The sequence below is a fragment of the Canis lupus genome, chromosome 7, assembly GCF_003254725.2.
Source record: "Canis lupus dingo isolate Sandy chromosome 7, ASM325472v2, whole genome shotgun sequence".
Lineage (NCBI taxonomy): Eukaryota > Metazoa > Chordata > Mammalia > Carnivora > Canidae > Canis > Canis lupus.
Window position 1 is genome coordinate 43,380,035 of NC_064249.1, and position 27,517 is coordinate 43,407,551.

At 38.1% G+C, this 27,517-nt stretch overlaps 1 protein-coding gene across 5 annotated transcripts in view; it reads left to right on the forward strand.

The window, feature by feature from the left end:
- Positions 1 to 27,517, forward strand: part of SMAD2 (SMAD family member 2) — a 78,054-nt gene that overhangs the window by 16,103 nt on the left and 34,434 nt on the right. For all 5 annotated transcript variants that reach the window (XM_025428951.3, XM_035719170.2, XM_049112657.1 and 2 more), the window contains one exon: positions 7,359 to 7,645. In XM_025428951.3, the coding sequence (XP_025284736.1) occupies positions 7,410 to 7,645 (236 nt within the window). In that variant the 5' untranslated portion in view covers positions 7,359 to 7,409. The remainder of the gene's footprint in view (positions 1 to 7,358; positions 7,646 to 27,517) is intronic.

The window sequence follows — 27,517 nt, forward strand, 5'->3', positions numbered from 1 at the left end:
GATGCTCAGTATTATAAATATGTTGGTTCTCCAGAAATTAATGTAAATTCATTGCACTTGTAATCAAAATCCTATGGAGTTTTGGTGGAACTTAATAAACTAAACTTAAGATCTAACATCAATTTGAGAAATAAGGAGAGGGAGACTCACCCTGCAGTTAATCAGCTTACTAGAAAGCAGGAGTAAGTAAAATCCTGTGATACTGGTATAGGTCTGAATAAGTACAATGAACAGAATACAAAGCCCACAATCTGACATTGGTTTATAGGGATTAGATATGTGACAGGAGCTGCATAAATTACTAGTGAGGAGATGAACTATATTTAGTACTTGGTGTGGACAAAGTAGGCCATCCTTCTAGGAGGTGTTTAGGTCACTATTCCACCCCTTAACCAAAAACAAATCCTCATATTTTAGAAACCTAAATGTGAAAAGCAGAACTAAAACATCCACAAGAATACCTAGGGAGGAGTATCTATAACATCTGGATCCTCCTTCAAGCCTCAGATTACTCATGTGTACATACGGGAACCTACCCCCCAGTGGATGCTTGTGAGGATTGAGTTGATGTTTACCTGGACTCCGAGGCTAACCTGCTCTGTCACAGAGTAAGCACTCAAGCAGTGTTTTCTCCTGTGTTTGGGGGCAGACAGGGATTTCTTTAGAAAGAAGCGAAGTGCATCAGAAAAGATTATGTAAAGTATAAATCTGTGTACTCTAAAGGTATAAGAAAATGAGAAACTATTCTAAAGCTTTGGGAGATTTCTCAATACATATTCAGTGATAGGGTCTGTGTTAGAATAAGAACAAGAAACAAAGAACAGGGCTGAAGACAACATGAATTGTAGGTTAAGAAAATATGTAGAGAATCCAATTTGTAGAACTATGTTATACAGTGATTAATAACTTGCAGGCTTTATTTGTGAGTTCAGGATAATCCGACCTCTTACTTAACTGAAACTTTCCAGTGAGTAATTTTTGAATCCCAATTTTACTGATCTGTCACTTGATAAGCTTTCTTATTGAGCTGTACAGATAAAGTCTTCCTATTCTAATGAATCCTACCTTGTATGTCTCACTTATTGCTGAAATTATGAACAGAATTAGTATTTGAACTTGTTTTTCAGTTCTTGCAGATGTTGAAAAAAAAATTCTAACTTCGGTACAGCCCTTACTGCCACACTGTGGAAGGAAATCTGTATATTCTGTAAATGACTCATTCATATTTCAATAACTTGATCATCAATCTAGTTTTCTTATTCCTTTTTTTTTTTTTTTTTTAGTTTTCTTATTCCATTTTATCTTTACTTTGGAGTATATTGACATGGATTCCTTGTAAAAGTCTAAATTCAGTCTATTAACATTTCAAGACTGTTGGTTAAATATGTCTTAGCTATTTAAAACGCTCAACTGGTTGAAATGTATTATCAGCATTACTGAAAAATATTTTACTGAATAATTTAGAAATTCTCCAGAAGATAATTAGCTAGGTGTCAGCCAGCCGTAGCTACAGAGACATGACAAGTTGAGACTGGTAACTTTCAGTGATTACATCGTTCCAGAGTGGTCATAAGTGCTGTTCTAAGACATGGGACACTGAGATCATGTGGTACGAGGCCATGAGGTCACTCAGATGACCCAAAGTAGGCTTAAAGTTTTCATGTGTTTATTTCCACGAAGAAAAAAAATTAAAGGTTTCATAGAAAACTTCCAGATCCCCAAGAATACCTCTGAACTCCTAAGAAACATTTCTCCTAACAGGTATCACAGAGAACCTAATAACTCAGATTGTTCCTACGACTGAAAATCCCTTTCAGTGTTGCTGATTATATGGAAGTTTAATTTTTACTCATTTTCTTAGGTCAAGTTCTCATACATGGATTAATTGAACCAAAGGGGTAGGCACTTTTGGAGAAATACTTGTTATATTTTGCTTGTTCTATCAGTTTTTCACAAGGAACAGGGATCCTGATGGGACCCACAGAGGGTTTTTGTTCTAAGGCTGAAATGGGTGTGGTGCTGGAACTGGACCTGGAGCGTCCTCAGAAACCAAGCCTGGAGACGGTCTGCCTCTGCTTTTCAGCAGGACTGGGTGCCTTGCTCGGGCACATTGTTACTTGTGTGCTGACTACCCTCACCCAAGCCTCTGTGGTCTTCTGCTCATGTGATGAACACGGTGACTTACATAAAGGCCTGTATAATGCTGACACTGTAACAGCCTTCGGATTTGCTTCTCTTTCTCTTTTCCAGATAGTGATTGGTATACGACTACATGCTGTTCAGTCATGTTCCTTAGTGACAGTTGTGTTTGAATCCTCCTCTTCTCTAAAATGTCTATATCCAGTTGGTCAATAACAGGTGAATGGTCTCAAAAATAACTGAAGGAATACTATGGTCATTTGCTCTGACTTCTGTCTTTAGCTCTGTAATCTGAGCTTTGGCCCTACCACATTGCTTCCTTTTACCCCATATGGTAGCAATACCTAGGTTTTTTTTTTTTTTTTTTTTTTTGTAACTCCTGAAATGTTACCTTCTAGAAGACATGCTGAGCTTTCCTCCCTCTCTCTTTTCAGGCTTCTGCTCTGGTGTCCCTTTTGTGACACCTCTCCCTTCTAAAGATTGAATTAATGTGCATGTTCTCTGTGCTCGGGTAAGACGGTGTCATGTGGTACTGGGGTTTCTACAGCTGGCTCCCCTTCAGCATGCTTTGTGGCAGAGTGGGATTGAGCAGAAGCCCAAGGTAGCCAGCTACACCTTTTGCTGCCTGGTAGTCCCAAACATCGACTTTGCTGGATTCTTACATGTGTGGGATGGAATTTTGTGTGTTTGCTTTATTTTTCAAGTTGTAGTTTATGTACTAGAGTGCTTATTTATTTGCATTATTACAGAGTCTGCGCTGTAGACAGCTTGACAGTGCTACTCCCAAGTTCCCCCTTGTTCTTTACTTACCCTGCACATCTCCAGCTCTGAGCGAACCTCACTTTCTCACCAGTTCTGCTGTATTGCTAAAGAAAGGCACATAATCCTGCTTATTGGCTCCTTTCAGATTTTTAGTGTCTAAAGCACAGCTGGGCTATCAAGAATGCCAGGGCAACATTGTGAGATAGAGCTCCAGGAGATGTCTCTTCAGAAGTGTATCTGTGGCCAAAATATATTGATGAAATTTGGCGTACTATATTGCCTCTTCTGGGAGACCCTTGGAACAGTCCTGAATTGAGGCTGGGGACTGTAACCTCATATCTGTTCTTCCCTTTTGACGGAATGGGTAAGATTATTTATTAGGTTGTGACTTCCCCCCCCCTTTTTTTTTTCTAGCAAACTATACCAGGGCCTAAGTATCTTTAGTTGAGACCATTTTGAGAATGGTCTTTTGAGAATCCAAAGTTCTTTTTTTTTTTTTTTTTGAGAATCCGAAGTTCTTTTTCGAGAATTATACTTCTGTTTCTTTTTCTCAGTAAATATAGCTTTATTACAACAACCTTACCACCATGCAGATTCCATGCAATTTTCCATGGAGACCATCATATCACCAGAGAATGTGCCTCTTTCTTTCCAGTCTTTATGCCTTTGTTTTTTCTCTTTCTTGCCTTCCTGTGCTGGTTAGAACATCCAATGCATTATTAAATAGAAGTGGCAACAGTGGACATCCTTGTCTTATTTCCAGTTATAAGGGAAGGGGATTTAATGTTTCATCATTACATATGTTTGCTAGCTCTAGGTTTTTCATAGATGTCCTTTTTCAGAGTAAAGAACTTCCTCTTTTCTATTTCCAGTTTGCTGAGACTTTTAAATCATAGATGGGTATTAAATTAACATTGTCAAATGCTTTCTTTTTTTCTGCTTTGGTTAAGAGAAATCATAAGGATTTTCTCCTTTATACTGTAAATGAGGTGCTTGATTTTTTTAAATGTCATATTAGTTTTGCTCCCAGGGATAAGCCCCACTTGGCCATGATATATTACCTTTTATATATATGTTACTGATTGTGACTTGCTGATACTTGTTACAGATTTTTCCACCTAGGAGGAGCAGATCTTTGCTTTGTGTTAGTGCAGGATCTTGGGTCCAAGCCACTTTTTTGCTCCTGTTCCAGGATCAGATAGCTTTTTCTTCTACTCATTCCTCAGCATCAGTGCATCCTTGCCTGAGACTGGTGGTGGCAGTGTCTCCTGCCTTCCTCCAGCAGAGTAAACTGTGGTTACACTTATGTGGTGAAAGGCTTATTTGTGTGTGGGTAGGTGGGCAAGTAGGTTCTGCCCTGCCCAACAGTACCATAGCTTTTGCCCTACTCTTTTCCTTGGGCCCTGGGTGTGGGAGGCTCTGCTGATCCTCCCCTCCTAGTTGAAGGCTCTTGTTTCATAGAACATGCCCTTAAGGGGGAAGAGCTGTCTCCCATCTCTTACCCCATGCCAGTCTTTTTCAAGAGATCTCCGTTGGGGCCTTGGAGAAGAGCTTATGAATGAGTGTAGGTTCCTCCTGTCTGGATCTTCCACAAATTCTTTACTATCATCCTAGCTGATACTCTACCTTTATCTTTACTTCTGTCTTCAACATTGAGCCCATTGACTAAGACTCTGTTCCCTTTGTATTTGTGGGTTGATATCTGTCATCATTTCTGATAAGTTTTTGCCCAGTATCTCTTCATATATTTTTTTTCTGCTGTGGTCTCTCTTTCCTCCTCTTCTGGGACTCCAGTTAAACCCAGTAGACATTTGATCTTGGATATTCAGGGTGAATTTTTTTCCCCCATGCTTTTTTTTCCTCTTTGTGTTTCAATTTGTGGTTTAATTTGACCTGTTTTCAAGTTCACTGTTCATTACTGTCTGTTATTAAATCTATCAAAAGAAATCTTTAATTTCTGATGTCGTATTTTTCATTTCTAACATTTCCCTGTGATCGTTTTTTCTAGCTTCGGTGTCTATAATGAAATTCTCCATTTCTTCATGCTTGTTGTCTCTGTCTTCCGTCAGGTCCTTTAAATGTTTCTGTCCCAGCCATTTTAGTCAGTTTAATAATTTTGACATCTGAGCCCTCTCTAATCTGATTATATTCGTAATTTCATCTTTTGCCCATGTCTTGCTATTCCCTGTATCTTGTAATTTTTGATTGAATGCTGAATATTTGTATAAGAACTGTACAGATTGAAGCAAATAGTATTTACTTCCAAGAAAACTGCCCATCATTTCCTGTGTTAGCTTAGTAGATGGTGGGGTTAAATCAATAAGCTGTGTTGTTGGGCTAGTTCATGGTTTTTGTTGCACTTTAGATTGATTTAGTTCAAGTGTTTTGAGAGCAAAATTGAGACTCTGCTTTCAGAAGATTTGTTGTCTGAGTGTAATTCCCATTACCTCTTTGTGCTGTACATCTGAGCCTTCAGCTTTCTTGACCTGACGTGATTTCTCTGCTTGACAGCCCAGTTGTCATTCCCTTGGTCATTCTGGAGTTCTTTTGGCTCTGGACCTGCCCCTGGCTTCTGTGCAGAGTGAGATCTCCCTCTGCAGTAACACCTTCCAGGGGTTTCTTGCAGCAACCCTTCCTTAATCCAGCCTTGGTAGTTCAGTGTCAGAGTATCTGGGTGGAAGTTTCTCTCTCGGCTCTCCTGTTCCACCTCAGCCTTTGGCAGTTGAATGTCTGAGATCTCTTGGGTTGATATCTCACACTTGTCCTGCCCATTCTTTCTCCTCCTTGTCAGAGGACAGATTACTTGAATTTGAGGGAGACCATAGGCTTCTTAAGGCATTTCTCAGCTTTCCAGGCTGGTCTCCCTACATTAGGCAAGCATGCAGCAGAGCCCTGTGGGAATGAGTGGCTGGATGGTACAGGTTTGTTCTGTGAAACCCTTGGAATTTTTGTCTTGTTAGTGTACATGTTGCTGTTAAAATTTATTAAAGAGTAGATTGGTTTCTCCTTAGCCATTCCACCAGGAAAGAAACCATTCTTGGGCCTCTCTTCCTTCATAGCTTGGCACTTTCTGGAATTTAGTTCCACTTAGGTTACTTGGCATCCTCCTGAACTCTGATGGGTTCAGAAAAACCCATGGTTTTGTAGCTTTCTCTGGCTTGTTTTGATTGTTATAGTGAAAATGAGGATCTGTCGTCATTTCTACATTCCTGATTAGAAGTGGGGCTCCTCCCGTGTAGCCTGGAAATACATGATCATGTTTGCTGCTTCATTCTAGCTATTTTCTGTAGATCTTAGAGCTACATTTCTAAATCTTCATTCTTCTCAAGTCTCCACTCTCCAGTTCCGTCCTCAAGTGGTAACTGATTTTGTCTCTTATTTTGAGATTAAAGTCATCCACGTTAAAATTTAGTTATGGGGCTTGTGAAGAGTGTGTGAAAAATTTATGGTAGATGCACAGAAAACTAAGCACATGACAAACTGAGATCATTAACTGGGGGAAAAGAAAGAGTTGTACAAAAAGGGGAACATTATATAGTAGTTTACTACTGACCTCATCAGACACAGAACTACTTCTGGGAGATAATTATGAATGTTGGAGGAAAGTGAGTGGTTGAGTGTAAATCCTCATTTTCTGAAATCAGTAGATAATATCTCAACTTAATATTTTAAGGGATACCATCATGAGCCTCTTACTTAGAGGATAAATAGCAAGAATCACAGTTAAAAGATTTTGAGGAATTGTACCTCAGTGTGCGAAGAGGAAATAGTTATGACTTTAGTTATGACACATATTGTTTGTTATGTTACTTAGAGAAAAATGAAAAAATATTCTTGAAAAGAGGCCCAATAAAGTCTTCTCAAGGGATTGGAAAAGTGAACCAAACCTTTTCTTCACAGACTCTATTTGCCTTTGTTTTTTAAAATTCTTGCTGTTTATTTCACATGTGATGCCTCTTCCCTTTTTACGAGTTTAGATTTTACTTTATGATTCTTATTTATGAAAATTTAAAACTTCAGGGAGAATGGACTTAATGCATTTTAAAAATATTTTTGCTAGGTGTTTGGAGACTAGACTGAAGTCCTAAAAAGCGAGAAGAACTTTCTAGTGAAAGTTTTAATTATTGGCAAATTGGTTTTCATTATTTGGTGAAAATGTTTTAATTGTTGACACTAGTAAAAGTTAGAAATGAAATTGTATTGGTGGTGATAAGTTTGCCCAGTGCCAGTAAAGATTTTATTTGCAAAATTATTACCTTTTTCCACTCATGCCACAGTTTTCTGTTTTTTAGAATTTTTTTCCACAATTCCTTTAAAGTAGTAAAGGCATAGTCGGGGGAGGAGATGACCTCTGGAAGTCTGCTGGGATGATGTGAATTTCTGTCTGATCTTCACATGTACGTTGAAGGTATGCCTGGGTCTGCGAGTGAGCCTCACGTCCCTCCTGTCTTTTCCAGGTCAGGTAGCAGCGCGGCCTCTCATTGCGGGTCGTGGCCCCTGGCAAGAGCATGTCATCTATCCTGCCGTTCACTCCGCCTGTTGTGAAGAGGCTGCTGGGATGGAAGAAATCAGCCGGTGGGTCCGGAGGAGCAGGCGGCGGAGAGCAGAACGGACAAGAAGAAAAGTGGTGTGAGAAAGCGGTTAAAAGTTTGGTGAAGAAGCTAAAGAAAACAGGACGATTAGATGAGCTTGAGAAAGCCATCACCACTCAAAATTGTAATACTAAATGTGTCACCATACCAAGGTAAGTGTCACTAGAGCAGAACTCCTGATGGTCCTACTGTTGAAAATTGCTTAAAGGAAGCCAAAGGGAAAGTGACTGAAATTTTGTTATTGTCACGTTACCTGTACATAGTCATTATTAAAACAGAATAGCTCTCTTTAACCTGGCGTTTCAATTTCGCTTGCCTAGTTCAGGCTTGTTTGTTTTACAAGTCATTTTCTCTCAAACAATGAGGTTTAATCAAGCAAAATAAAATACTTAGTTGTATTATCTTCACCGCGTTCATTTACCTTCATTGCCGAAATGCTTCACTGTAGCTGATTCTGATTTCTGTGACTGAACAACATTTGAATAAAGAGTCAAAGCTTTTCCTCTGGTAAGTGCAGTGGTGGCTGACAGTTCTCTCCCACCTTGATCAAAAGTCTGGCCAATAAAGAGTTAACAGGCAGCTAACACAAATGAATTTTATTTATGTAATTTTTGTCTTGAGTTGCAACATGACTCCTTAGAAAGAACAGTCTGGGGGGCAGCTTATTTGCAGATAAATACCACTGTCAGAAATGCTGTTTCTTTAACAAAGTAGCAAGTGGTTTTTAAGTGTTTCACTACTATTTGTAGACCTTCTGGGGTTTGGGGGGAGCGGCAGCATATAGCATTTTCTGAAATGACCTCTGACTGTGTCAGATTCGTGTGTTAGCATATAGTACATGAAACCATGCTACTTGATTGATGAGTTTCCAGTGAGCTTTGGGGAATACAGTCTAGATGCTTGTTGATAATAGATCCCAGGAACACCAGCCTATCTACTTGCAAACACTCAGTAGAATGTTCCTGCCTTATTTGGTAGATTAATAATCTGTTTCTTTTACTTGATTCACTTAAGTCTTAAACAAGATTGACTTCTTTGGCTTATGCTTTTGTTTTCCAAAAGTTTATGAGGGCCTGCTGAATCCAGGGAACTCTTTCTAGGCTCTTGAGGATACAATCTGATCAAAACAAAGTTCCTCCTTTTCTGATGCATTGATTTACACAGTAAGCAAGTGAACAAATTGATATAATTTGATATAGTAATGAGTGCAAAGAAGACCATGCCTGAGAGATAAAAAAGCTGCTTTGGATTGGATTGTGGCACTTAAACTGAGCTTTGAGAAATAGCAGCTAGCTGAAGGAAGAGTCTTCTAGGAGAGGAAGGAGCCAGTGTAAAGACAGGTGAGAAATAGCTTCTTTTGGAGGATTTTAAAAGGCACTCAGTAGAGATGAAGGAATACAAAATGAATATAAAACTTGGAAGGAATCAGATAATACAGCATTGTGTAAGGCACAGTGGGGGTTTGAGTTTTAGTCTAAATATAATAGAAAACAAGAATTTTTATTTTTTTATTTTTTATTTTTTTTAACAAGAATTTTTAAACAGGTATTTTTATTTAAGTAGTGGGATGTGTGTGTGTGTGTGAGGGGGAGAGAGAGAGAGAGAGAGAGAGAGAGAGAGAGAGAGAGACTGGATCGTGTGTCTGGAAGGAGGGAGATTGGGAAGCTCGTAGGGTAGTCTAAATGAGAGATGCAGGAGGCTGGCCGGCACGGTGGCTGTGCTAATACACGAAGTGGACACACTTGGGTGGAGTGAGTGGAACTGAAAGGGCTTGGTAACGAATTGGATAAGAATAAGTCAAGCTACATTTGCTAAGTTTTCATTGTATAGTGCCTGGTATTTCAGTTCGGTAAACATTTATTAAACACCCACTATACGTATGATACACTCTTCCTCGCTGGAGTTAAAATACAGTCTTTGTTCTGGAGTTGCTTTCTAGCAAGGGAGATAAACTTTACAAAATAAGATTTATGAAGTACCAGAGGTGTTAAGGGAGCTCAGGGAGTTATGTGCAAAGGAGAATCTTGCCTACCCTGCAACTTGTGAAAAGTTTCCTTCCAGAAAAGGATTGGTACCAGAGCTGAATCTTGATGAGTATAGAGGAGGGATTTAAGTGAGAAGAGGCCGGATCCTTCTGAGCAGCCCTGCAGTGTTGGGAGTGCTAGTGAAGGGTTCTGAGTCAACTAGTGTCCAGGGAGGCTGTAAAACGGAGGCTGGCTGAGGCTGGGCTGAGGCTGTGCAGATAGTAAGGAGCCACAACATGAGCTTGAACCTGAGCGTGGGTGAGGGTGGCGTCCCTGAACAGTCTCAGCACAGCGTCTGGCTGCAGTGAGAATGATTAGGAGACTGTCCAGAGTGGAGGCAAGAAGACCGGTTAGTAGGTGCTCTTCCTCCTCCCCGGAGCTTTGGGTGCCAGGGGACAGGGAGCCGCGGGGCTCACAGAGCTTCCTCTAAGGCTTATTACATTGCAGAGCAGAGCTGAAAGGGGAGCTGTGCGAGCCCCCCCTTTTTTTTTTTTTTTTAAGATTTTATTTTTATTTATTTACTCATGAGAGACACAGAGAGAGGCAGAACACAGGCAGAGGGAGAAGCAGGCTCCCTGCGGGGAGCCCGATGTGGGACTCGATCCCAGGATCCTGGGGTCATGCCCTGAGCCGAAGGCAGACGCTTCACTACTGAGCCAGCCAGGCATCCCATCGCTTCCTTTAGAGAGACAATACTACAGTAGGTAGCAACCTGATGATTAAAATGTGTGCAGGTCACTTTGGCCAACATTTTTTTCCTATCCTTTTTATGGCCTATTTAAAAATTTTTTTTCCATATACTAGGGCTTTTTGATCATTAAATTTTTTTTTTTAAACCTCTTCCTGCTGTGAAAGTGTGGTGGTGATAGACCATTATATTTTTTTTAACTGTTAGAAGTTCTTTGAAGCTTAGAAACTTGGCTTGTCTAATTTGGTGAGGTTTTTTTGGCTAAGAAATGTAGATTTGTTAATATTGGTTGTTGTCTGTCAAGGAGTTTAAGCTTCTTTTTCCACTATAGTTTGGCCCCATATATTTTCTAGAGTTTGCTTTGTTTTTAGTAGTAGAAGAGTTAATGTGTTGATTATTAGTTATTTCTTAACTATTAAATGTTCTTAAACATTCAATCAACTAATTATGTCTGCTATAATGGTTTAGGAATGGGGGCAGGAAAGGTCCATTATGGATAAATTCAAATGGTAGTTTAGGCAAAATTATTTAATGTATGATACAAAATGGATTTACTGTATAAGTTTATGTACTTAAAATTGCAAGGAATTTGTTAATAAAAAGTCTTAGGTTTTACAAACCTAAAAATACAAATAAGTTCATCCAATGAAGAACATGACACGTAAATTACTTAATTTTTAGAAATGGCAAATATTTTCTGTTAAAACATCTGTTGTATTATTAACAGTTTCTGCCTCCTTGACCCTCTTTCTTTTATTCTTAGAGTGGGACTAAATTGGGGGCAGAAAGAGTCCCAGCTCCATGTCCCTTCCACCCTTCATATAATTACTCAGCCTTCATAGCTTTGTCTCTGAAGAGATAGAAGCTCTAGGTACACATGTCACTACTTTTTCTCCGTTGTTGAATGTGGTGACATGAAGTGATTCATTGGTAGAATTTAACCTGTCAAGCTGCAATGAGCTGAATAGTATTAATAAAGTTTCATGAGGCTTTTATATCTCAACCATTTTTGATACTAAGGAATGGAAGATAGCTCAGTCGTAAAATGAGAATGCAATTTGGTATTTGGATAATGAATTGATCAGAAGAAGATAAAAGGCTTTCAATGCATATTAGCTACTATAAAGCAAAATCTAAACTGCTGTAGGGTTGGAGACTCCAAAGTTAAAAGTAAGGGGCTGTGAGGTCTAATATGGCAATTTTATAGTGCCCATTATATATAAATGTGTAGAAATGAAGAATTCATTTTCATAAACATAAATTATAAGGCCTTTCCTCTGGTAAAGCTTTCACCTTAAAATCACATTTTTGATGTTTCATCCTAAGGAAACTGTTAGGAATATGGTCAAAGATTGCTGGTCTTTATTTCAGTTTTGTTTGTAATAGCAAAGAAATAGAAAACTCCCAGTCCTGACTCTTAGTTTTCTTAACTCTAGTAATAGAGGAAAGTAACCAACTCCTCTTAAACCAGAACTGAACATGAATAGTAAAAGTTTATACTAGTGTTACTTATAACACCAGTTGCAAAAATTATAAGTAAATATCAGTAACTTGAGTTATTAAAGTGACAAAATCATGATTAGGAAAGGTTTATTGCAGGAATGCAAGTATGATTTAATTACAGAAAAAATATTAATATGAGATACCCCATAGTCCTATTTAAGAACAACTCTGATCATCTTGATGGATCTAGAAAGAATTGTTTTTTTAAAGGTTTATTTATTTATTCATGAGAGACACAGAGACAGGCAGAGACACAGGGAGAAGCAGGCACCCTGTGGGGAGCCCGATGCGGGACTTGATCCCAGGACCCCAGGATCACACCCTGAGCTGAAGGCAGACGCTCAACTGCTGAGCTACGCAGGCGTCCCAAGCATTTTTTTTTTTTTTAAGATTATATTTGTTTATTTGAGAGAGATGGAAAGCTTGTACATGGGCGATGTGGGGGAGGAACAGAGGCAGCCGGAGAGAATCTCCAGCAGACTGCAGTGAACACAGAGCCCAATGCTGGGCTCGAATCTCAGGACCCTGAGATCTTGACCTGAGCTGAAACCAAGTGTTGGATGCTTAACCAGCTAAGCCACCCACGTGCCCTCTAGAAAGAGATATTTATAAAATTCCATATTTTTTCATGTTAACAAATTAGAGATAGGGATTTTCTTAACTTGATAAAGCATACTTCTAAAGATATTAACACTTAACCATAAATCTTTAGACAGAATACACCGAATTAATAGTTGTTCTTTACGGGTAATCTGAAAAGGGGAATGTCTTATAATTTTTTCCTAATATGTGTATATATATAAAAGTGTGTTTTACTTATACAGCCAGCACAATTAAATGTTTAAATAGAACTTTTGGGCAATACTTAAAACTTTTTTTTCCCCCCCAGTACTTAAACTGTTCTTGTCTGTACTTTTTTTTTTTTGCCCTTTGAAATCAATTTTTCTGTTAAAGGGGACAATTATATTTTCATTTTGTTAACATTCTTTTAGAAATATATACATTTATAGCTGTATTTTCCTTTGAAAAGTATGTTCCTTAAAAACAAAAAATAGTATATATGCATGATCTAGAATTCACCTCCATATGATACAGTGGGAATGTTTTGCCTACTCTAGTGTTCCCCCATCTCCTCGCCCACTTTCCCTCTTTAGAAATCATTGTACTACAAGCTTCTTATGTATCCTTCCAGGATAATATGTTTCTTTTTGAATGCTGTTACTGATTTATGGTTTTGTTTTCCATCTTCTGAAGTTTTAAACATCAGAATACTTAAAGTAAATATGGATTTTCAACTTTTATTTCTAACTTCATATTCCTATCCTTTTACTTCTCTGTATAATCCAGGAAAAATGAAAGAGAAATCTTTTTAAACCCAAGCAATGGTATCCTTCTATTCTTCTTAAACTAGTTCCTTTTAATTTGTCAAAAGAAAGTAAGAAGAATCCTTTCTCCCTCATTCATAGATACATACAACTTGTTGGTATCTCTGTGTGTATGTGTGTGTATGTGAGAGAGACAATACATGTGAGAGAATTCTGAGTTTGAAGTTTGGTAACCTGTTTTGAATCCGCTTCAGTACTGGATGAATGTGGAACCTGAGGCACATGACTATATTTTTCACTATTTCTTTTTTTTTAATTTTTTAATTTTTTAATTTTTTTTCCCACTATTTCTATAACTATGAAAAGGGGTGGTAGGTACTACCCTAAGTCTGTCCTCTACTACTGTTGGGTCTTTTGCAATAATGTAAGTTTAGTTTGTGACTTGTGAAGAACTCTACTCATGAATGTGATATATTTGAGATATTCACAGATATTCCATGCCTTCATTTTCCTTCCAGTTTCTCCAAGAGTACTTAAATTTAGACATTAAATTGTATTGTCTCTGCTTAGAAAAAATTTCTGCCAGGTGACATTGCATTATGTATAATTTAGTTTATTTAAATATATAACATTTATTCATAAAATCAGAACAGTGAAACTTACTATAGATGCAAATTGTGGGTTATGGATACCTTCTCTCAGCCCCAGCCTCCCATTTGTCATTTTCTCTGTGTTCTGTGCAGAAGTTTTGAGAGCGCTTCTGATGAGGTGTAGGGCCACGTGAAACAAGTTTGCAAGATGCTTTGCCAGACCCTTAACCTTTATCTGGTATCTACACTTAGAGTTAGGTGTTTTGAGGGTGGTCTTGCTGTAGGATACTGGTGTTCAGAGGTCTTTTGTGTAGGGGACATATTCTTACAGAGGACATTTTTATCATTTATCTTATCAGGGAAAACATCCTGCTCTTGGATTTCTGTCTCTTCATAAAATTACTGAATTGTACCCAGATTAATTAACGTCTGTAAATGTAACATTTAACACCTAATAGTGAAAATAGGTGTATAAGTGCACCTGATGCACTAAGCATCCTCTCCACTTTTTTTTTGTCCCATTAGCATAATGTCTTGGCTTTAAAGAACACATTCATCAACCTAGCTAAAATAATAGGCATTTAAGAAATTACAACCATCTTTTGTTTTGCCAGCATCCTTGGTCTGTTTCCAGTTATATCTGGAGCTGTTCCAGCTTGCCCAGACCGTTTCTGTGTTGCTAACAACATTCTGGGAAGATTAGAATTATTGGGGACAACATTTAACCATACTGTTTACTCCTCTTTCCTGTCTTGTGTTTCCAGGCCTATGGGGTCCCCACTAGTGATACACGAGTAAATGTACCACTATCTAAAGAACCTGAAATAGAACACACCAGAGACCATGGAGATGGAAAATAATAGTAAAACATCAGTTTAGGATAACCTGCAATCTTGTTTCAAAACCTGTCTGATACTTGGGCTAAAATGACTGGATATCACATGTTTCTTTTCATTTTTTTTCCCCGCCCTTTTTCAATTTGGATATTTTCTGCCTAACTTTGCGTTCACTGATCCTGTTTTATGCTATGTTTAGTCTGTTGTTAAACACATTCAGTAAGTTCTTAATTTAAGATAATGTAGTTTTTTTTGTTCTACTATGTTCTTTTGATATTGTAGGTTTCAACTTTCATTTGAAATTCATCAAACATTTCTATTTTCTTGAATTTTCTTTAATATATTTATAATATTTTAAAGTCCTCTGCTGACTCTAAAGCTGGATCATCTGTCAGCCTGCTTCCGTCATGGTCTGTTCATTCTTTTGATTATCACATTTTGATGCTATGCCAGATATTTTGTATAAGGAAATTACAGTTGCTGCAAATCTTTTCCCAAAATGTATTTGACCTTTCATGTGTCAGATGGATAGAGGGGCTGATTGCCTTAATCTAAGTGGGGATTGAGCAGGGTTGAGGCTTGGTTGCCATTTATTGCAATTCAGTCTACCACTGGCTCATACCTTTTCCTTGAATAGGGCTCTCCTGGGATTGTGATTTAAAGCCTTAGCAGGCAGGCCTCTGTCTCCTACTCCCCAAACACCATGGGAGTTTCATTTTTATCGTTATTTCCATGGTTTGAGCTTGGCTCTTGAGCCTCCTATGGATGGCAGCTTTAGTCTGGCAAAAATCTTTTTTTTTTTTTTTTTTTTTTATGATAGTCACACAGAGAGAGCGAGAGAGGCAGAGACACAGGCAGAGGGAGAAGCAGGCTCCATGCACCGGGAGCCCGATGTGGGACTCGATCCCGGGTCTCCAGGATCGCGCCCTGGGCCAAAGGCAGGCGCTAAACCGCTGCGCCACCCAGGGATCCCTAGTCTGGCAAAAATCTTTGAGGGAGGAGAATCCTGTGATTGTCTAGGGTTCTGTTATTTTCTTCAGTAGAGATTCTCTTCCCAGACCAAGCCTGACCCTCACGATATTCCTAGAATCTGCATACGAGCCCTGGGAAAGGAATGACAGGCAGTCTTCAGTTCACCTAGAATGTTTTCCTTACAACTTCAACCTGTCCTGGCCTTGTTACCTCAGCAGCTCTCCTGTCTCCGCACTTTTTTTTTTTTTTTTTTTTGTTATCTTTCTTCCTCTAGTTGTTGCAGCAGTCACATTAGCCTGCTATGACCTGCTTGTATCTTACCTGGAAGTAGAATTGTAACAGATTGCTCAAGTGAGAGCTCTTCTGGTATTTATTCAGAGACCCCCCAAATCTGAGATCAGTAGATTGCAGGTAACTCACATTCAAAACTGAGGTGCAGCCGACCATTCAGATGCAGGACTTGCAGACAGGATTCCACGAGACGGTATGGCTGTGGTTAACCCGTCACTCACTTCTAGGCTATATAAAAAAATGCAGGAGCTTGTAAGAGGGATCCTGTATGAGAACAACTTTGCAGAGAATAGTATATCCTGTGGCATTTCCACTTTCCTTCATCCATGTTGAGGGGCTTTTGGGGGAACTTATCCATTTGACTTGCTGAGGTTTGGGAAGTAAATAGGTACCTGCCCTCCACCTGAAAATGGCTAACAAGTGAGACGCCAGGTGGAGCTGCCCCTACATTGGTAGAGTGGAGAGCAGGCATGGTGAGAACGGTTTTGAGTTTGGTGGATCAAAGATGCACGAGTTTTCTCATGGTCCAGACTTCACTAAGGTAGGTGAAGTTGTCTTGAAATGATCGAGAGGCCCAACCTGGAGTGTCACAGTGACCCAGGCAGACTAGGCAGGGAAGTCCCTGCAGCAGGAGCTAACTGTAGGCAGGAAAGAAAGGCAGCACTGGCCTTCTGAGCCTCACTGGACCTCACCACCACATTACTGTCACATCAAATCTCTACCTGCTCGGCCCCATAAGGCTGCTTCCCTTGCCTCTAAAACCTCCCTTTCCAGTTGCTCCAGAACCTCAGGGGCCCTTAAAAGTAACAGCTGCATAGTCTTGGGGATGGGGGAGCTAGCCAAATTGAGAGATGACAGTTTCCACTGAGAGCCAGCTAACCTGTTAATTCCTGCAGCGAGATCTATCGTTCATCCGCAGGTCTGGGTAGGACTAGAGCAGCCCCGGGAGCCTTTGGAAATGTGACGCAGGAGGGAGGAGAGCAGTTGGAAGAGCACTTGTTGGAGGGTGGAAGGCCGTGAGTGAGGGTGGGGCTCATCAAATCCACCAGGCTGCCCCATGTTTGTTCTTGTTCTGAAGGCTTGAGAGTCTGAGGTTAGTGGTGCTGGCAAGGGGTAGAATATATGAGGATGGAGGGATGGTGCGTACCATTTTCACAACACATGAAACTTCTCTTCTAAACACAGTATTGACCATGATACCTGTCAGATGATTCAATGAGGCTTTATTTCCCAAGAGACTATTTTATTGGAGTTGTCTTTTACCGTCTTCCCCCCGCCCCTTGAACAGTTAGTGTTTCAGAATCCACCTGTAGCTCTGCTTTTGATTAATTGTGGGAAAAACTGCGGAATGGTGGTCTTCAGGCTCTTAGGAACTGTGATCATGAATAATGCTTACATTAGAACTGAAATATGTAAGATTTTTAGCCCTCTCCTCTTATGCTTTTTTCTTTCATGAACTTTGCTTATTTGTATGATTTTATATGTTTGTAAGAGGATATCATTTCTCCTTACTTGGTTTACTTCCAAGTTTCCTAAGCCATTGTGGGAGACTGGGTAAAGGGAGGCTATATTTATGTTAAGGACAATGTGAAAGTTCAGAGTTCGATACTGAACAAAATTTTATAATGAAAAATAAGAACTCTAGAGAACTTTTTCCTCAGTTTTTATGTGATGGCTTATATAGTTTGCATTAACAGTTATAACTAATACGTTCATCTATGTATGTTACCTGCACGTTATAACTTCTACATGTAAAAGCGCATTGTCAACTTTAAAGTTTTGTACAAATGTGAGTTCATTTTTATTTTCTGGGATGCTAATTAACATTGTCAGATTAAAAACCTTTCTATACAGCCAGATACAAGCACCACAAAAATCTATGACTTAGAAAGTTGAGATTTTATAGAGTTCTATTCTGTATTGCAATCCTTGTTTTAAGCATTTAATTTATTTTCTTAAATTTTTTTGAAAAGACTTTATTTGACGGAGAAAGAATGCAAGCAGATGGAGTGGCAGGCAGAGGGAGAGGGTGAAGCAGGCTCTCCACTGAGCAGGAAGCCCTATATGGGGCTCTATCCAGGATCCTGGGATCATGACCTGAGCCAAAGGCAGATGCTTAACCAACCGAGCCACCCAGGTGCCCCTAGGCATTTAATTTAAAAGATTAGAATGATATGTACTTATATTTCCCATTAGGATTTTTTTTTGTCATTTAGGATAAATGTTTAAATTGTTAAAAGCAAGTTATATATTAAATTAGAAAATCCATTAGCTACATTATTAAAATAAATATTCCTGAGCTCATCTTCTTGTTAGCTTTTTTTTTTTTTTAAAGTAAAACGTTTGTTTTTGGATGGACTTGAAATGTTTTGAACAACTATTTTTAGAATTTATATTTATTTAAAAACATTTTTTTTAAAAGATTTATTTATTTCAGAGAGATTACGAGTGTGAGCAGAGGGATGCCTGGGTGGCTCAGTGGTTGAGCACCTGCCTTGGCCCAGGGCATGATCCTGGAGTCTCGGGATCGAGTCCTACATTGGGCTCCCTGTGTGGAGCCTGCTTCTCTCTCTGCTTCTCTCTCTGCCTCTCTATCTCTGTGTCTCTCATGAATAAATAAATAAAATATTAAAAAAAAAAAGATGTGAGCTGGGATGGCGGGGATGCAGAAGGAGAGAGAGAATCTCATGCAGACTCCCTGCCGAATACAGACCCAGACGCAGGACTCCGTGTCAACGTTGGGACTCAGTGTCACAACGCTGAGATCATAACCTGAGCCAAAATCAAGAATCCAACCCTTAACTGACTGAGCGCCTCAGGTGCCCCTAGAATTGATATTTAGTCAATTGTAGGGACTTCAGTGGTAGGTACTATTTTATTTGTGTGGGAGATATTTTTCAAAGATAGTTGAAACATCTAGCAGGGTCCCAAAGTAGTGCTTTCAATATAACATTTAGAGGTAAAGTTGAAATATTTTTTCAATCCTTACTTGATCCTTCTAAGAGGAGCTCTAACAAACCAAAGAAGAATAAGTATCAATTTTATCCTTATGGGACTCTGACCATAGGGATTCTGTTGTCTCCTATTTTGATTTGGAAGTGGCTATGCCAACTTAATTTGTCTAAAGAAGTTTTTTCCCTGGAAAAATAATTCTTATAGTGAAATCTCTAGTTTTTATAATTAAGCACATTCTGTGAAGATTTTACTTAGCTGGGATACTATACCCAACTTATTGTTTTAGTTTTGTCTTGCTTTGTTTTTATTGTTTTTAATAACTATGTAAGAGAATAGCATAGGTAATTAAGAATGCAACCTTTCCTGGTCACTTGCTGTATGATGAATATGTTACTTATCTCTGTGCTTCTACTACCTCATTTGTCCAGTGGAGATAACAGTGCCTGATTCATGGGTTGTTGGAGGGTTAAGTGATTTAATATGTGTAAGGGGTTAGTGCTGATACGTACATTGTAAAATGACATCTGAAGTACTGACATCGAGAAGCCATTAAATGTGAAATGTGTACCTGCCTAATAAAAAAGCTTCAAAATCCATGTAAAACTTGGTAGAATTAATGGGTCAAAATAACAAATCCATAGTTATAGTTGGAGAGTTCAGTTAGGCCAAAAAAAATCAGTAAAGACATAGAAGATCTAGATTATACTATTAACCACTGACTTGATATTTACAGACTGCTAAATCTAATATTAGTATAATACACAGTCTTTTCGAGTGCACATGGTAACTACACCAAGGAAGACTATTTGTAAGGCACAAATCTCAATAAATTTTAAAAGATTGAAATCAACAGTACATTCTCTCCCAACAACAGAATGAAATTAGAAATCAATACCAATAAAACATCTATTAAAAAGTGGAGATTAAACAACACAATTCTTCAATGGGTTATTTAGAAGAAAACCATGAGAGAAATTAGAATATAATTCAAACTAAGTGGTAATGAAATTACAGCATATTAGATATGTGGGATGCAGCTGAAACAGTGCTTAAAGGGAAATTTATAGCTTTAAATAACTATATTAGAAAACTTACCTAAGACTTCATGTAAGAAAGTAGGAAAAAAGGTCAAAGAAAATGGAAAGTAAGTAGAAGGGAAAAATAATAAATATAAGAAATCAATGACTAGAAGAGAGACTGTAGAGATAATTATCAATGCCAAAAACTGGTTATTTAGGAAGATAAAAAGTTGGTAAACCCCTCTTAGACTGATGATGAGAACATGATAGAGACCTTAAGCATAAATGGCTTCCGTTAGAAATGAAAGAGGGATCTTCCTGCTTAGATCCTCCAGACATTAAAAGTATAATATGCATTTATTTTAAATAACGTTATGCTATTAAGTTTGAAATGGTCAACTTTTCTTTAAAAATATGTTACCCTAGGTCATACAAGAAGAAATGGAAAATTTGGTAGCTTTAGATCAATAAAAGAAACTGAATTCATAATTAAAATCTTTACCACAAAGAAAACTCCTGGCTTTCCTGGTAATTTCAAATATTTAAGCAAGAAATAACATCAATTTTAACAGAAACTCAGAGAAAAAGTTATGAGGCCAACGTAACCCCAATGCCAAAACCTGGCAAAGATGGTGCCCAAAGAAGAAAATTGATAGATTAGTATTTGTCATGAACATAGATGAAAGAAATTGTTAATAAAATATACTGCAGTAGCAATATATAAAAGGATCCATCATAGGTGAGATTTATTCCAAAAATGCAAGGTTAAATGCCTGAAGAGCAAGGGGAGAATCCTAGCAGGGAAAGAGCTACAGAACAGAATAAGAGCCCCAGATTCTGTTTAAGAACTTCACCAAAATTGCTAGGCTGACCCCTAAACCCATACATTTGTGGGGTAGACTTAGTGCAGCCTAGGTAAAAGTAAAAATGTTTTTGAATTGTTCAAAGAATTTGCAGTTTGAGACAAATTAATTGCCTGCCAAGACAAAAACAGTTAACACTTATTGGAGAAATATAACAGAATCTAGCATCTCTATCAGATACCAGTTACAGTGTCTAGTATACAGTCCCAAATTACTCAACAAACGAAAAACAAAGAAAATGTGATCCTCTCTCAGTGAGAGATCAATGGAGACCAACCCTGAGATGACCTACATGTTGGAACTACCATGCAATAAATTGACAGATATATTTATGAGTTGGAACACTCAATAATAGTCAGTTTCTTCTAATTTAGTCTGATCCAAATCAGTCTCCTAAAAAAAAAAAAGTTCTTTTTTAAATGGAAATACAGACTTACCCCAAAAATTTACATGGAAGTGCACAGGGCCTAGAGTATCCAGAGTAAACTTGAGAAAGAAAAGCAAAGTTAGAGGACTTAAATTATTTGACTTTAAGACTTTCCATGAAGCCATAGTAATCAGTACAGTGTGGTTCTGGCATAAAAACAAACAGATAAATGGGATAGAATAGATAACCCCAAAGAGATAGAGTTATTTGATTTTTGACAGAGATGCCTAAGTAATTCAGTAGGAACAGGAAAGTCTTTTCAACATACAATGTTGGAAGAATGAAATTTAACCCCACCTTATGCCATTCAAAGAAATCAATTCCAGATAGATCATAGTTCTCATCTAAAAAGCCTGTATAGGAGAATATATTTGTGAGTTGAAGATCAGCCAAAGTTTCTTTTTCTTTTCTTGTTTAAGGATATAGAGAGCAATAAGAGGAATTAGGTAAGTTAGACTTCATTAATAATAAAAGGATCTTCTCAGAAAACATTGTTAAATGAATAAGCAAATCACAAAGTAGAAGAAAATATTTGCAAAACATTTCTGAGCAGAGTACTGTATCTAGAATTTATAAAGAATTTCTGGAACTCATTAGTAAAAAGAAGCTAATTTTAAAAATGTGGAAAAGACAGATACTTCACAAGAGAAGCTATACCAAGGGCCAGTAAACAAATGGAAAGTGTTCAGTATTGTTAGTCATCAGTAAAATGCAAATTGAAACCACTGTGAAATAACCACCCCACAACCACCAGAATGACTATAATCAAGTAAACTGACCACACCAAACATTGGGGTGGCTGTGGAACAACCAAAAACTCTCCTGTATTGAAGGAGGGAGTATAAAATGGTACTTCCCACTTGGGAGAAAAGGTCTGGCAGTTTCCTCTAAACCTAAACCTGTATTTACCCAATAACTTCTAAGAATTTCACTTCTAGTTACTTACCCAAGACAGCATGTGTCCACAAAAAGGCATGCACTTACCTGAATGCTCTTGGCAGTTTTGTTCATGATGTCCCAGATCTGGCAACAGGTCAGGTGTCCCTGGGTAAAAAATGACTAAACAGATTGTGGTCTGTTGATGTAATGGAAAATACAGCACTAAAAAGAATGGACTACTGTCACATGAGTGACTCTTAAAATCATTATGCTGAGTCAAAGAAGCCAGATCCAAAGCAGAATATACTGTATGGTTAAACATATGGTGAGAAAGATCCATGATTGCCTCTGAGGGTGGAAGAAGGTATGACAGGGACTGACTCATAAAAGAGCACAAGGGGTTTTCTGGGTGGATATTCTTGACGGGATTGAGGATTAACACATTAATGTGATGGATAAAACAAGGTGGCACCATTGAGATTTGTTTCATGTTATGTAAATTTTACCTAAAACAAACAAACAAACAAACCAAAAGTGAGTAGTGAATTCTGGCTAATATATGCATGTTTGTCTAGATTTGAAGAATCTGCAACTTAAATTTTAATGTATCAAAAAATATGATGGGTTGATATGAGGGGTAAGGACCAAGCACAGCTGAGAACCTTTGTTGAAGTTTTGCAGGGAAGGAATGGGCAATGTCAGGTAGATCTGCTGAGTGGGATTAGGACTGGGTAGTTTGTAATTTCAGCAAGCTCTGGACTAGGAGTCCTTCCTGGTTGTCCATTACCTAGCTCTAGGGTGACTTACAGCAGGAAGAACATTGGCATGATGTGTGAGAATTTATTAGTTAGGGGTGTGGGCTGTGGAGTGGTTGGTTTTTATGTGAGAAAGATACAGTCTCCAGGGAGTCTCTTTCTAGCTCTAGGAATTAGCCGTAGGAGGGACAACCTCCCTATCAAGGCCCCAAAGCCAGAGTATTAAGAATACAGAACATAAGAAAATCTAGTCAGTGCATACCTCTATAAAAGTTTGAAACCATTCATTTACACCATCATTCTGCAGAAGTGTGTATCTTGAAAAATTTAGGCCCTTAAGCCAGTCAGAAATGGATATAAGTCCTGGCTCTTACTTCAGTAGCTCTGTGACCTTTTTAAGTTAATTTAACTGCTCAATGTTTATTTCTTTATATGAAAATAATGGTAATGTTAATTCACTTTATAGAGTTGATACGAGTATAAATCAGTAGTATGTGTAAAGCAGTTTGAATATGCCAGGAACATAGCAAATGCTTAAAATAAGTATTGGCAAATTTTCTTTTTTAAAGATTTATTTATATGACAGAGAGCGTGCATTATCCATACGTGTGGTGGGAAAGGGCACAGGGAGAGAAAATATGTTTAAGCCGACTCCGAAATGAGCACAGACCCAGATGTGGGGCTCGGTCTTTCCACCCTGAGAACATGACCTGAGCTTAAATCAAGAGTCAGATTGTTTAATTAAGGTGCCCCTGAGTGTTGGCAATTTTTAAAGTTTTCTATAGCCAATGAAAATTTAATTCTTCAATTGTTCACTTAGACCCTTTGCTTGTTAAGGACAAGGTTGTTCCTAAAGAAGGAAGGCAAAACAAAAAACTAAACACACAGAAAACAACTCTCTGGAGATAAGTATTTTTTCTTTCTTTTTCTTCCCTTCTCTCTCTTCTCTTCTTCTCTCTTCTCTTCTCTTCTTTCCTCTCCTCTCCTCTCCTCTCCTCTCCTCTCCTCTCCTCTCCTCTCCTCTCCTCTCCTCTCCTCTCCTCTCCTCTCCTCTCCTCCTCCTCTCCTTCTTTCTCTTCTCTTCTCTTCTCTTCTCTCTTTTCCTTTCTTTTCCTTTCCCCTTTCCTCTTTCCTCTTTCGTCTTTCCTCTTTCTTTCCTCTTTCCTTTCCTTTTTCGTTTCGTTTCGTTTCCCCCCCCTTAGCTGTAAAGTGGTGATGAAGTACACAGACAGATATACAGAATGTGTAATTATAGAGATATGATCTTTTTTTTTATTACAGTGATCAGTTCTTGATTCCTGGGCTATTTAAAATACGAACGTTAGTCCTTGTTAGTCATATATGAAATGAAAGGGGTGTTTTGTTGTAAGGAGAAATAATTACAGATGGGTAGTTACAGATTGTTCCATGGAAGTCTGTATTTCATGAGTACATCTGTAATCAAGAGCTGGAGTGAAGTTTCCTTTGTTGATACCATTCTGCTCATTTGTTTAACCCCTTTAATTTTACTCTGTGTTGAACATGCTTTATAATCTTTCTAACTGTGACAAGCTGGATTCTTACTCCTTTTGATTTGTAGAAGTAGACTCTTTAGGCAAGAAGGTAATGAAAAAACTAAATTTGTAAAACAATGTAAGGTGTATTACTTTTGACATGGGTAGTTGGACTGCTGCAGTAAATCATGCAAATATGGCAAGAACAGTAAAACTCATTTAATAGTTTTTAGCATTCTATGGTATGAGCCTTCAAAGTCTTGAACTTAATTTTCATCCCTTTTGTCTGTTGATAACAAATATAAGCATAAATATACATGTCCTTAATGCAGACAGTATGTTAATTAACAAACTTAATAACTGCTTGAAAATGTAAAATGTATAAAATACCCTTGCATGTATATGTAATTGTTAATAAGGAGTGACAAGTTATAATTTCAAGTATGGACAGTTCCCAAAAAATATTAAAAGAAAGAAATGCAGGAAAAATGTTAAATAGCACTAATTGTGACTATAATCTTTTATACATCTCCAATGTCAATAGATCTAGAAAGCTACCTATTTAAAATCCGTTATTTTGTGTTACACGTAAAAGAATTTTTTTTTCAAGATGCATCCCAAAGTGGAAATAAGTTCATCTTAGAATCTGTGAAAATACATAGTAACAGTTATCTTTATGAGTTAGCTACTATATGTCAGGTACCCTGTAAGACTTTTCATAGGCCTTTATTTATATGTAAGACATCATAGACCTTTATAATAACCTGCAAATTGTGGATTACTATTTCATTTTAAATGTTTTTAAAAAGATTTTATTTATTTATTTGAGAGAAAGAAAGCAAGAGTGAGGTGAGGTGCAGAGGGAGAGGGAGAAGGAGACTCTTTGCTGACCTGGGAGCCCGATGTGGGATCATGACCTGAGCCTAGGCAGACACATAACTGACTGAGCCATCCAGGCGCCCCTAGCCATTTAATTTAAAAGATTGGAATGGTAATGTACTCACATTTTCTGTTAGGATTTTTTTTTTTTTGGTCATTTAGGATAAATGTTTAAATTGTTAAAAGCTAAAATTATATATTTAAATTTTTTTAAGGAACTGTCCATACTTGAAATTATAACTTGCCAATCCTTATTAACAAACTGAAAACCTGAGAGATCCATTTTTCTGCATTGTTATTTAAAATATATTTATTAGCGTGACTAGGAGTATTATGATCCAGTTTTTTGTTTTTTTGTTTTTGTTTTTTTTATTTATGATAAGCACACAGTGAGAGAGAGAGAGAGGCAGAGACATAGGTAGAGGGAGAAGCAGCCTCCATGCACTGGGAGCCTGATGTGGGATTCGATCCCGGGTCTCCAGGATCGCGCCCTGGGCCAAAGGCAGGCGCCAAACCGCTGCGCCACCCAGGGATCCCTATGATCCAGTTTTTAATGCTGTAAAAATACTAATTTAGTCACCAGTACCTTGTTGCTGGTTGGTATGTGTATGTATATAGAAATCTTTGGGAACTCAGGGTCTTATGGGCAAAATAAAATGTGGTTATAGGAAATCAATGTTTAAGGAAGGAAGGGGTGATTAAAATTGCCTGGTTTAAATCCCCTGGACTGTTAGGTCTTAAAAATTGACCTGAATTGGTAGACCTATCTAAAGAATTAGTAGTTAAGTCAAAAGGTGGATAGGAAGGGGGCTGTTGACATAAATGCTCGTGGAAGAAAATGGGTCCCAAAGTCCTATGTTAAGAGAGAGAAGACATTGTGCCAGGGGAGAAGGAACAGGGCTCTGGCTGGCACTTTATTGTCTCCTACAGTAATGCCTGAAGTGAGCTGAAATGACGCAGAATAGGAAATAACAGTCTGTACTTCTTATGCTTAGTTATCTAAGGTTAGAAGCCTATCTTTTTATAGAAATGGCAAGATAACTTGACCTGCATTTAATTCTGTGGCAATATTTTCTTTTGTTTCATTTATTTGATTTTGGAAAAAGGCAATATAGTCACATGGCTTAAAAATCTGTATCTAGGGATACCTGGGTGGCTCAGCGGTTGGGCGCCTACCTTCGGCTCAGGTCATGATCCTGAGATCCAGGATTGAGTACCGCATTGGGGTCCCTGCGAGAAGCCTGCTTCTTCCTCTGCCTGTGTCTCTGCCTCTCTCATTCTGTGTCTCTCATAAAGAAATAAAGAAATCTTAAAAAAAAAACAAAACTGTATATGTATACATGCAGATGTGCATGCATACACACAAAGAGAACAAACGTTAGAAAATCTTCCTTCTCTTTACCTCAGATAACCTCTGCTCATGCTGTGTGTGTGTTTCTTGATGCATACACACGTATATAGATGTTTCTATTCTTTTTTCTAAGAGAGTTTACTATACATATTGTGATTGATTTTTTTTTTTCACAATATATTTATTTTTTGAAGGTTTTATTTATTTGAGAGTGAGAGAGCACGAATGAGGCAAGGGGCAGAGGGAGAAGCAGACTCCTGCTGAGCGGGGAGTCCGATGTGGAGCTCGAACCCGGGACTCCAGGCTCATGACCTGAGCTGAAGGCTGACACTCAACTGACTGAGCCACCCAGGTGCCCCTTAATATGATAGTTCATAGGGAGCTTTATCATATACTAAATTAACTATATGGATTTTTTTTTTTAATTTTTAAAGATTTATTTATTCATGAGAGAGAGAGGGGGGCAGTGACACAGGCAGAGGGAGAAGCAGGCTTGATGCAGGGAGCCCGATGTGGGACTCCATCCTGAGACTCCAGGATCACACCCTGGGCCAAAGGGAGGTGCTCAACTACTGAGCCACTCAGGCGTTCCTTGTTGCTGATTTCCATTCTGAGTTTTGTTTCATTGGTTGAGTTCTTTTGTTTTTTTCTTGGGGGTTTTTGTTTTTGATGTTAATTTTTTTAGGTACAGTTTTCAAATGGTGAAGTACACGAATCATAAATGCCTAGTAAGATGATATTTGACAAATGCATATACAGTGTATCAAGACAGTAGAACTTTTTCATCATCTGGAAGTTTCTTTTCTATCTTTCCCAGTGGTTTTTGAGGCAAACACTGGTTGAATTTCTTTTGTTTAGTTTAGTTTTCAGTTTGTTTTTTTACCCCTTCTAGAACTTCATGTGAATGGAATCATTCAGTATCTAATCTTCTATATTCAGCTTCTTTCAGCCAACAAAATATTTTTGAGATAAATACATCTCATCTGTGTTGTGTCAGTAATTCTTCTTTTTCAGGATTGTTTTGCTATTCAAGATCCTGTGCATTTCTAATCAGCTTGTCAATTGTTATAAAAATTACCTTGCTGAAATCATGATTACTAAGGATTTGGATTAAAAAAGACCAGCTATTAGGTAACTAGGGAAGATGGAAATATTAAATATTGAGTCATTTAAT